This window comes from Brachypodium distachyon, chromosome 3, assembly GCF_000005505.3.
Source record: "Brachypodium distachyon strain Bd21 chromosome 3, Brachypodium_distachyon_v3.0, whole genome shotgun sequence".
Taxonomy (NCBI): domain Eukaryota; kingdom Viridiplantae; phylum Streptophyta; class Magnoliopsida; order Poales; family Poaceae; genus Brachypodium; species Brachypodium distachyon.
Window position 1 is genome coordinate 13391628 of NC_016133.3, and position 11858 is coordinate 13403485.

Consider the following 11858-nt stretch of genomic DNA (forward strand, 5'->3'; position numbering starts at 1 on the left):
GAAATTAGTTAGCCTAGAGGGAAGGATGAGGGGGTCCATTCTAACTATTGTATCATCCAAGTAGACAAATCAATGAAGTGAGTAATTTGTAACAAACAAACAAGATCATATGAAAATTGAGATGTTAGCTATCTACGACCAAACTGTTTTTTAGGCAATCACCTGAATTCATTACTTCAAAGAGAGAGTTTACAAGAGTGAGGAGAGGCAGTCACGATCATGCCACAGACCGGTGGCTATCTTTTGATCCGTTCATGCCACAGACCGGTGGCTATCTTTTGATCCGTTGATAAAGACTTTGGCGATTTTTCCAAATATTCCATACCACTAAAAAGAATAGCACCGGTTAAATCCTGAAATAATCCAAGAAATGTGACACCCATATGTCAAGTCCAAGAAATGTGACACCCATCATATGTCAAGTCTAGGACTTGAACCTGGGTGGGCTGATTCCACCACAATGAACCAAGCCACCTGAGCTAGGCTCAGTTCACATCTTTGTATTGATTCTGTTTTGGCAATGTAGCATCCAAAGATTTCCACCCGGTTTGGCACCCTAGAGGACCATACATGAAGGGTGTGAAGGTCGTCCGGAGCATGCAACAAAGCCTCGTAAGCTCCTTTATTGGTGACTGAGAAGCCGTCCAACAGCGATGGTTTGTCCGGCGGAGGCAGAAGCTGTACCTGCTGCAACAAAGATCACAAAGAAAATAGGTCGGCCCATCCGCTGAGGTTACTCTGTTTCGGAAGCCGAAATCCAGTCCATCTTGCATGATCTCAGCAACTAGGGCATGTTGGCAGGGAATTTATGGCAAATTGACCAAATGATTTTTTCAAGGTGAAAGCTCTGGTTTATTAGGAAAGCAAGCGGAGTACAGTAAACCTGCTACTGGACTCTGGCTACCACAAATAGCATGCAGCACCTCTGCCAGCTAGAGATGATTATTCAGTTACGCACCTGAAGTCACTCCTTGTCTATGCCATAATATGTTCCTAGACTTGGTGCTGCAATCTGCAATAATCTTGAGAATATGAAGAAATTGCATGAATATGAAAATTACATCTCTTTGAAAAGCTGGAATGATGAACATAGTTGTACAGGGTCCTCAAAGAAACATAGTTGTATATGTCAAGTACCTAACTAACTAATGGATTTCAATTTAACTCGTGTTCTAGTCACCTGCATAACCTGTACTTTGTCAGCTGTGGAAGAACTAAGACTCCTAGCTCTAGTCCTGTCCGGGGGATAAGCTTGTGACAGCTCGTGTACCCAGTCCATACTATGTCTCTGAGATGACTACTTCGTTAAAAGTTTGCACATGCAGTCAGGCCCCAAGAGGCACATGCAGGGTGCCACAGTTTGATGATTGGGTTCTCTCCCAATCATTCACTACATGTTGCGATTAGTAAAACTGATCTTTGCTTAGCATGAGATAGCCACAAGGGTGGTATCAGTGAAAGCATTTACTTCAGTCTAATCAGGCCAAGCCAGAAGCAACCAAAAGTCCATTCTCTTGTCTCCTGGAACATTCAATTGTTGGACTAGTATATTTATATAAGGCCATGCCTTGCATTTGAGGATCTGAACTACTGTCCAGCTTTCACTTCTGACTCCGGATTGGTTCTAGAGAGATGGGTCTAAAGGTATACAGTTCGCTCATGCGGGTATACAATTTGTCAGTGTATACTTTATGCTGCAAAGTACAGGTCTTTTGCAGTTTATGCTTCTCTCAAAACCATGTGTAAGATTCAAATCACTGTTCTTTTATACTTCTAATGTTGAGTACATGTTCTTGTGGCACAACCAGGTATTCTGTTGGCTGAATCGGAAGATACATTCTAATGTTGAGTACTGCACCATTGATGAAAACAAAGGTAAGAATGTCAGGAGACCTAGCTTTTATGTGATCATATGTTTCTTTGTCATCAGCCTTTTCTTTTCTTCTTTTTTAAACGGAACAGCCGTGGAGAAGGAAGACTCTGTGCGTGGGTGTGTGACTGAGCAAGACACTGAAGCCCTGTTGCTCCGTGATGTACTTCTTGACGGCATACTTGCGATTGGCACGCTTGGTTACAATGTTAATTCCCTTTATACTGAGGCCTTCCCTGAACAAGATGAGTTCGCCATCGTGGATAGGGAGGAAGTGGAGGAAGAGAAGCATGAAGAGGAACAGAGTGGTGCCATCGAAGACACATTGGCTACAGCTACAAGCGAACCAGCACCTGCTGTTGAACTTGCTAGGATGCACTCGTCGTTGATGATGAAAGAATGCAACTTCACGTGTTCTGTTAAGGAAGGAATACTGGTGCGTGAAGTTGAAGTGGAGGATGTCACTGAGATCCAGGAACGACCCCTTCTGATGGTAGAGAAGGTAGAGAAAGTGAGAACTACACTTGCTGATCTATTTGCTGCAGAATCACTCTCATCAAGTGATACTCCTGGGGAGAAGAATTACCAGAAGGTCGTCGCTGTTGCTGGGGCATTCACTTCAAGGCCTACATCCTGCATGGAAAATATGCATCAAAACAAGCGAACAAAGCCAAAACCAAAGCGACTGGATGCTACAAGAAAATTAAGTCGAGTATGTTTTCTTTGTCTCTATCTTATATGTGTTGCAATTATGCTTGCTTTATACAAAGTTACAAACATTGACAATAGTTTTCTGCTCCAACCACCACCTTTATATTCACTGACTTGGCATCAATCCACATTACTTAAAGTTCAACATACATAAGAGTGAGAAACCCTTAAATAGTGTTTCATTTCATATAATTATACTGTCAGAGCCTTTACTAACTTTGTAGTTTGTACTAAATCCAAGACACTTATTATGGATCAGAGGGAGTTTTTTCTGTAGACATCAGTAAGTCCCCCCACAGTACAGCAGTTTGTGAGAACTGTGTTGCCTTATATGTGTCATAATAAGTCCTGACCTTGTAAATTCATGTTGGCTTGTCATGTTTTACTATCTCTTACTAGCCTAAAAGTGGTTAAGGCTTACCCTCACTTTACTCCATGGACAGTCTTTTACCAGATGGTTACAATTAGATTAAGCATTATTTATGCATCTAACTTGATAATAAATGATCGCTTACCTGCCATCATTTGTTGGTATTGGCTGTCTTTCAAAATAAGTAGGTCATGAGAAAGATGTTGGGGAAGAAGATCCACCCAGATCAGCTCAATGGATGCAGCGATGCAGAGGGTTCTCTGATCACTGCATGACGCCTAGGCTCGCGGACAAATTTGATTCTCTCTGGTAATTTACTGCCTGGAGTTTACCTTTTCATCTGCCCTTTGAATTATATAGAAACTCTAAACCGAGCTCAAGGGTTATCAAATCAACATGCCTAGGTGTCTTGAACGGTTATGTACCGTTTCAAGGTTTCTTGGATTTTCTTCCTTGGATCCAGTTTATTTATTGTATATTGATTTATGCTATTTCACTGGGAATAGAACATGTGCATTTTGTCAACTTCAGTAAGGTGATTGAAATAGACGTAGGGACTAGGGAGTACACAGAAGTCATTGCCTATATCAGGTTGTTCCAGTGTCAGTGAAAAGAAGCAATACTGTGGGAAAAACATATCTTGACAAAAATAATCCTGCCATTAAACTGATGATAGTTTAGGTAGAAAGACCGATGTAATTAAGTTTGAGTGCTTTCTATTGTTTTTGAAACAGAGGCAAAAGCTTTGCCTCGTCTCATTGATTAAGAAGTTCTGACGTCCGGTTAGTTAACTGAAAACAGTCAAAAACTGATACAGCACTCCTATGAGCCATCATGTTCCACGACAGCAATGGTGATGTCCTTGATATAAATTACTTTTTCTATGTATCATTGTATCTCTGAATCCTATGGTGGAACGTACTGCCTTTGGTGGGAAGAATGACACGAGTTGAAGTGTTGAACACACCTGGGAACACAAGTGATAATACGAATGAATTTCTGCTGCTAGAAACTAGAGATCGTGGGGTCGGACCAACAGGGATTTCCCTACGCCATGCTGCCATATCATGAAGCTTCGTTGGACCGAAATGAGCACATAGTCACGGGCCCATGCGCAAAGCATTAATCAATGCGATTGCAACAGCGCAGGCATGTGCTGAAAAACGCTAGCAGACAATTAAGGCTACAATTAAGCAACTAAAATCACCTGTTTGATGAGTCTGTCCTGCAACAGTTAATTTCCTGAAATCTTAACAAGCTGATGGATTCGTTCCCAACCGTGTGGGCTGCTATATGATGGCCAAATTAGCAAACTTTTTCACCATGTATAAACTTCTTGAGCATGTTCTCTATCCATCTAGTTGAAGTTTTATAGAGTTTGAAGTTAACACAAAAGCTTTGTCCTTTTTTGTTAAGTTATACAAAATTTAATTAATTGTATGTATTTTATGCATCATGGGCATTTATCTAAGGGGAGCAACATGCTAAGTTGTATAAATGTTGAAGTTAAACACAATAGCTTTGCCTTTTTTTTTGTTAACTTGTACTACATAATTAATTAATTGTATGTATTTTGTGCATGCATCAGGGGCATCTATCTAAAAGGGGAGCAACATGCTAAGTTGCACACCAAAGCCATGCATGCTGCCCATTCTTGAGCACAAAACGTGCAACACAGTGTTAGTCGGCATTACGTCCCCATCCCATAGGCTTAACAGAAATGATTTTGCCTTTGCAGGATCCCTATACATGCTTCGGATTCCTTTGCTTGAGAGAAAGATCCAACAGCCTCCATGCTTCTTGTCTGCTGGCCAGCGATGAAGATAATATGTATGTTGAGTTGCATGCCCCGTCAGATGTACTCTACAGTTGGTGTATCGATCCTGCAATATGTTATGTAGTCAAGGTGTCCTGCAACATGTCCCCGTACTGTTTTGGCCAGTGTTGTATCATTTGCCGACTGTGTTTAATAATAAAACAAAACTTACGCTTTGCTTTTGTCCACTCGTATGCATTGCACCGCGGTGTAACTGTCCCATTGCGATAGGTCGGCACCACCAGGCTTCGCTGCTCTGTATTGTTTTATGCTTGATATTGTAAACATTGGCAGATTTTTTTTATAAAATTGATGAGACTTTATATCTTTCTGATTTAGGAAAAAGATACTCTTTCTGTACCGAAATAAGTGTTGTGGATTTCGGACGGAGGAAGTAGAACATTTTATATCTAGGAACGGCGATAGCAGACTTGATTGAAGTTTCAGGACTAGTTCATTTTATAAACACAATGGTAAAATAAAAGTTTAAATTGTACTCCTAGTTTGAACCAAAGCAAAAAATTAAATTCCAAACTTGATCACTTTGGTGAGGTTACCGAGGCCGCCTTCTTTTCAGCTTTTGGATAGCTTCGAAGTCTCAGGAAGCCACCGGCTGAAAAGAAGGCAAAACTTTTTGGACGCTTAATCCCTAGCTGCTGCAGCTTCTCGCAGTACAAAATGAGAAGACCAGCTTCTCGGGTTTCTCCACATTCCAAAGGAAAAAAAAACCGCACCCGCACCCTAGCCTCGAGCCCTCAACCGCCGTGACCCGCACCCATCTCTCCCTCTGATTTTCCCTCCCGCTAGGGTTCTCGGGCGATGAGGGGCGCGTGGCCGCTCCCTCCCATCGCTCACGGGAACCTGCCATCGCCGCGGGTTCCTGTCGCCGTCGTCGCCCAACGGTGATGCACGATGACAACTTGGTCGAGGAACTCGTTAGGTTATATCCGAGTCAACAAAATTGCTTTAAAAAAAGTAGAGTAATTCATTAGGTAGCTTAGCTACGTGCTAACCCTCTTGTCTAGTTCCATCCTTTTTAGCATCTTCCAAAATCCAACTCAAAAAGATCAGAGCTAGAATCAGTAGTGTCCGAACCACGATCATGGCCGCCTCCCACCTGATGACAATCACTTGACGACGACGATGCTGCTGCATCATCTTCAAAAATCTTGCAGTCATGGAGAAAGAGACGGCGCTCCTCCTCCTCCTCCCAAGCACCACCGCACCTCACCACCCACCTCTCCTCGACGTCGCCATTGACGACCCGAACACCCCGCAGCCTCCTATCGCCCACCACCACGCCCAAATCATGTACTCCTACTCCGGCGAAAGCATGATCAGCCGTTGGAACAACAACATCACTGCAGATGCTATTGCTCCCACGCGAGGCGCTCGTCGACGATGAGGCGGCCGGCTGCAGATTCTTCTTGCGAAAGCTCACCGCCGGCGACACAAAGAAGGCGGCGGCGAGGTTGCTCTTATTAGGCCGAGCTTGAGCTTCTAGCTCCTGCTGTAATGTGCCGCGGTGGCCTTTTTTCTCCCTTCTCGCGGCGACCGGGCCGGCGAAGTAGCGCGTAGCACCGAACACGTCGAGCTCGCCGGACCTTGCGCGGCGCTGCATTATGAATTGAGATGTTTGAGAGCCAAGAAGAAGAAGAAGTAGTTCGTGACTTCGTGTTTGGGTGTTACTACGTACTAGGTGCAGGGGTAAATATATATCCGGATATCGATGTACTATGTTGGTGGATTAATTAATCCCATGGCTCAGAGAGGGAAAATTAAGGAGTTAGCTTAATGCGGCACAGGAGGCGACACGCTTCAGCTACTACATCCATTCCAGCCGTGTCATTTGGCAAGAAAGGAATATATGCATGGGTCTATAGTGATGAATGAAAGTGGAGTTCTTCCAATTATCTCATCAATGTTGTAGGGGGAATAACTATGTTGGAGTCGATATCTAATATGAATACGGATGTTGATCGGTGTGGGTGACAGGGACGAAGCGAATAAAGTGCTAGCAGTTAACGGATTTTCGGTGGATGTATATCTCTTGAGAAACTGAATTTGTTTACGACCAACATATATAATTAACACGGATCAGCTGATTTCATTCCGGCTGTCAGGCACACGTACTCTTCGTGTGAGTGTGCCTCGCTGTCGGGCGCGTGCATGCCGAACGACACCACAGCTTTTAAAAAAAAACATATGGCTTTATTCAACAAACAAAGTACGAGTGCCGTGAAACTGCAAGTGCCGTCGTCGGGGAAGTCGAAAGCATATATTAGGCTAATGGGCCGGGTCATGTCGGGTCTGAAGAAAATATGGAAGTGAACCTGGCATTTTTGTCACGTCGCATCTGACATGCAGGTCCGCATGTTTGGATTCTATGTGAAACGTTCTAAACCGGTAGGTTTGATTTATTTGAGAACACCTGCCTCAAGAGTGGTGGTTACGTGGAAATATTAGGGTCGAGTGCGGCTCTGTAAAACATCAACAACAAAATGTGCGCCATTGCCCCGTCCTTTCTTACTGTCGGTAGACTCTCTTCTTTCCCTGTGGGACACACCAATGTGTCAGTGTCATCAGGGATGCAGTAAACGACATCTTCCCCGTTTCTTAATTACCATGGTGGGACCCACCACTTGCCATGTCAGCAACTCCACGGGAATAAACTTTCTATTCCAATTTTGGTAAATCCCCTTCTCATCCGGCTACCACCGCCATCCTCGATCTCCACCTCCCTCGCTCACCTCATTAGCGCGTGCGTATTTCGCCCCTATCTTGCCCGATCACTTCTTAAAAAAAAAGCAGACAAGTCTTGTTGAGCACATTAGGCACCCACCTTTGCCCCAATCTGGTAAGCAGAGGCAGATTTCTCTCCGGGAGGGTGATCCGAATGGAGTTACGGCGAAGACTAGTACTCCCTCCGTCCTACAAAAGATGTCTCAATTTTGACTAAATTTGAATGCATCTATACACTAAGTCATGTCTAGATACATCCAAAATTTGACAAACTTGAGATATCTTTTATTGAACGGAGGAATACGTAGAATTCTACCCACATCGGCTTTATCCCTCGGATAGATGGACGCCACTATTTATCCGCATTCATCTTATGCCAACTTGTGTATTCTTCCTTTGCAATCTTTATTTGTATTCGGCGGTCTATACCTTTTTATTTGTATGTCACATCAGTGTTGTAATAATTAATTAATTTGTTGTACCTTATGTATATGTATGTAAGTTTGTGATGTGATACTTGAACGTATATGTATGCATCCGATCCTTGCTACATTTCTGAAAAAGTTTGAGTTTACTTACTGCCCATCATACTTTGACATGAATATATAGCAAGTATGCATAAGTCTGTATATCACGTACGTATGCTCATGCCAAACTGTCATGTGCTGAATCAAAAATGCATGCACATTTATACACATCCTCCCTCTCTGAATGAATTCACAATTAAGCTGGCCTGGCTATATATGTAGCTAGCTAGAAGCCGAGGATGTGCTACACATGAGCTGCTCGGAGATCCTGAGGAGCTCCTCCAGGTACTCGGTGCCAAGGTCCTCCAGCTCCAGGATGAACCGCTTCTGCTCTCCGTTCTTCCCAGCCGCTGCCATGTTGTTACAATTGCTCTTCTTCTTCTTCCTGCCGGACACCGCAGACAGTATGTCAGCTTTCTTGCGCCTGGTTCTCCTGGAGTGCCGCTGCTTGAGCGCCAGCACGGGCGAGCCGCTGCCGGCGCCGGCGCCGAGCGCGAGCACGCGGAGCGAGTCCTGGACGCGGGCGAGCGGGAAGTTGAGCGGCGTGGCCGCGCCCCGCGAGGAGAGCGCCGCCTGGTCGTAGGCCATGGCGGCCGCCTCGGCGGTGCCGAAGGTGCCGAGCCACACGCGCGCGCCGTTCCGCGTCGAGTCCCGGATCTCCGCCGCGTACCTCCCCCACGGCCGCGCCCGCACCCCGATGAACGCCATTGCTGGCTTGATCCTGCTGCTCAATTCGGATGGAAATGATGAGTCCGAGGAGGAAGAAGAAGAGGAAGAGTACATGGCGCCGTGGCTGTGTGCTGCTGCTGCTCGATCCAGCTGATTTGTGTTGTTGATTTGGGTGGAAATTGTGGTGGTTTGACTTTCCTTTGTCGATCGATCTCACTTGGGCTTTGGGTTCTTTCTTATAGAGAGCTGTCCTGTCATGATCCTTGGGGTTTGACTTTGACAAATTTTACACTGATGCAGAGAGATCTAGCGAGGTGCTATATGGAAGGGGCTTACGTAGGGCGGCTGAATAGGACAAACCTCGTGGGCGTCACTAAGGCAGCTTCAGGGGCCGGAAGCGGAAGCTGCGTCTTGCCAATATCCTACTGGGCGTGCACAGCATGTACTAGTAGTATAAGATTCCAGCAATCTTAGAAGTTCTATTTTCTATAATATACTTCCTACGCATGGACGGAGCCAGCAAGAAAACGTGAAAGGGAACACTTAAACATTCTTAAGAGGATATAATTAAATTAGAAGGGGCATCAATGGTGAAAATTTAAAATTTGTAATGTTATATCAAAATTGAGTGGGGGCATTGGCCCCCACCGGCTACATGCTGGATCCGCCCATATTCCTACGTCCGGAAATAACTGACGTGAATTTACACACATTTTTATACAAATTCACGTTACTTATTTCAAGACCGATAGAGTATTTGGTTTATATTTCATATAGTAGTATATGACAGTTCATTATATCATCGATTCAAATTGACCAATGAAAATTAAAGATGTCTGCCACAACAATCAAAACCAGCTACAGGCCGGAGCTAACAAACAGAACTGAAAGATGAAAGAAAACCTACAGCTATATAGCCTCAGAGGAAGTATACTGCTCTAGTGATTTTGTTAATTTTAACATGGCAAAAGTCTAGCACATATTTTCCAACCTTAAGACACTTAATTGCTTGAGCTAGCATTTCAATCTTAAACTGCAAAATGGTTTGATTTTTACAAATCAAACAATTAGTAGTGCGAATGGATCGATCTGGGGTCACAGGCGGCCGCGAAGAGAAATTTCGGAGATGGCTCCTGAATGATGTGACCAGCAGCGGCAGCCAGCCACCCCTACTTTTCTTCCTCAAGATAAATTAGTGGCACTTGCTATATATTTCCAGACTAATAATTCTACGAGCCGCCTCGGTCCAAACTATCGAGTTAATTCAGTCCCCGTATCTAGCCAGAACAAATGATATCTCCTGGGTTCATCCGGACAATGTTATCCCTGAAGCAGCACGCTAAACTAGTACTCCCTCCGTCTAACAAAAAATGTATTGTCAAAATTTGGATGTATTTAGATGTGACTTACTAATATTGTATAGATGCGTTCAAATTTAGTCAAAGTTAAGACATTTTTTGTTAGACGGAGAGAATACTGGTGTTAGTGTTAGTTTAGTTTAACGCCAATTAATGATTGATTCCGGTCAACTAGAACAACATCCAGTAGAACAAAAGGTAAGACCTAAAAATAGGTCTAGTCGCATCGCAAGAACTTAATTCTATGGGGCCGGCCTATAGCTAGCTCCCATTGCATTATTTAGGCATTTACCAGATTAGAACAACTTATCAAGTGTGATGCAACTCCAGGCGTTTTTTTATAAAGACGTGCTCTTTGTTGGTTGTGTCTGATATACTTCATCAATTTCATAATTCTTGTCAAAATCTTACATGTATCTAGACACTTTTTAAAAATAAATACATTTATTTTTAAGCAAATTTGAAACAAAAATTATGAAACGGAGGGAGTAATTATATAATGGTAATTAATGAAACCTGAAGGCACCTGTCTAGTACGGACTACTATGTATTATTATGTTTTTGGAGGCAAAAGCTTACTTGACGAAGGAGAAAAGGTCAGCACGTATTGTTGCTCATATATTGACTTTGTTGTTCTTGAGCTCAACGTTCTTGGTCCGACAAAGAAGAAATTCCCCTTCGTCTTGGACTTCTTGTTAATTTTGAGACGAAGAAACTTGACCAACAAATTTAATAGCTCTAACGAATTCTCTAGTTAGGAGGGTTAGGACATTGACTCTCAATCCAGTAACCCGAGTGGCTGTAAAAAGACAAATTAGCTAGGGACCCATACCTGATTTCTGGAAGAAGCCATATAGTGCATCCCATCCGACGTTGATGCTTCATTTTTACTTCCTCCCTTTCTAACTTCTTGTCATGATTTTAATTCAAATTTAAACTAAAATCACGACAAAAATTTAGAAATTTAGGAAAGGAGAGAGTAGTATTCCCTCCGTCTCATATTAAGTGATCCAAATTTGTCCAAACACGTATGTATCTATGCTTAAAAAGCGTTTAGATACATATAATAGAAAGTCACTTAATATGGGACGGAGGGAGTATATTTAGAATGTGTTGTGCTAACTATTCCTTCGCTCCATAATTCTTGTCGAAATATTACATGTATCTAGACACTTCTTGTGAATAGATATGTCCATTTTTAAGCAAATTTGATACCAGAATTACAAAATGCCCAGCAAGCAAGACCAGAAAAATATGAGCGCGCAAACAAGTGCAATTCCCGGAGGTATTCTGCACACGCACAAAAATGAGTGACGACTCCAGTAGTAAAAAGGTTCACCGATCTCCCGCGAGAAGAAAAATACCGAACGATATGCAAAGAAAAAAAAGGCTCAGAGGCCCAAGTCCCCAAACCCGATGCCCAAGGCCTCACAGCCGGACCGACCCACGGCTCTGTTCGAGCAAAGGCCCTGCTGGAAAAGAGGCCCAAGGTATAGCCAGGCGGACCGGCGGCCCGGCGCAACAGGCGCAAGCAAGCAGCGAGGGAGCCCAAAGCCTATGACTGCGAACGCAGCCTACTGGCCCGCTCGCCCTAGAACCGCTGGCCGGCAAAAGAAACGGAAAGAGAGAGAAGTCCATATTTCACTTTCAAATGTGTTGTTTGCCGGACGTATAACCCCCGAAGTTCAAAATCGGTTATTTTGATTTCCAAAATTTTTAATACTATTGAAATCACCTCTAAGCGGTTTTAGATCCTACGTGGTTAGGATGGTTTAAGAGCTGATTAGGCAATTTG

At 43.6% G+C, this 11858-nt stretch overlaps 2 protein-coding genes across 2 annotated transcripts; one reads left to right on the forward strand and one right to left on the reverse strand.

The window, feature by feature from the left end:
* Positions 1 to 1523: 1523 nt before the first annotated feature.
* LOC100839531 lies at positions 1524 to 4943 on the forward strand. Its single transcript, XM_003573341.3, has 5 exons — positions 1524 to 1644; positions 1809 to 1875; positions 1963 to 2582; positions 3140 to 3260; positions 4690 to 4943. The coding sequence occupies exons 1-4, from the start codon at positions 1633 to 1635 to the stop codon at positions 3224 to 3226; spliced, it is 786 nt and encodes a 261-aa protein (XP_003573389.1). The 5' UTR covers positions 1524 to 1632; the 3' UTR covers positions 3227 to 3260; positions 4690 to 4943.
* A 3162-nt stretch (positions 4944 to 8105) lies between these two features.
* On the reverse strand, positions 8106 to 9014 carry LOC100822963 (ethylene-responsive transcription factor 15). Its single transcript, XM_003571344.3, has one exon. The coding sequence runs from the start codon at positions 8817 to 8819 to the stop codon at positions 8259 to 8261; it is 561 nt and encodes a 186-aa protein (XP_003571392.2). The 5' UTR covers positions 8820 to 9014; the 3' UTR covers positions 8106 to 8258.
* Positions 9015 to 11858: the final 2844 nt, after the last annotated feature.

Coding starts and splice junctions, on each gene's coding strand:
- LOC100839531 (XM_003573341.3), top strand. Junction 1,876..1,962: donor CACCATTGATGAAAACAAAG/GTAAGAATGTCA, acceptor TAAACGGAACAG/CCGTGGAGAAGGAAGACTCT. Junction 2,583..3,139: donor CTACAAGAAAATTAAGTCGA/GTATGTTTTCTT, acceptor CAAAATAAGTAG/GTCATGAGAAAGATGTTGGG.
- LOC100822963 (XM_003571344.3), bottom strand. CDS start 8,819: ATGTACTCTTCCTCTTCTTCTTCCTCCTCGGACTCATCATTTCCATCC.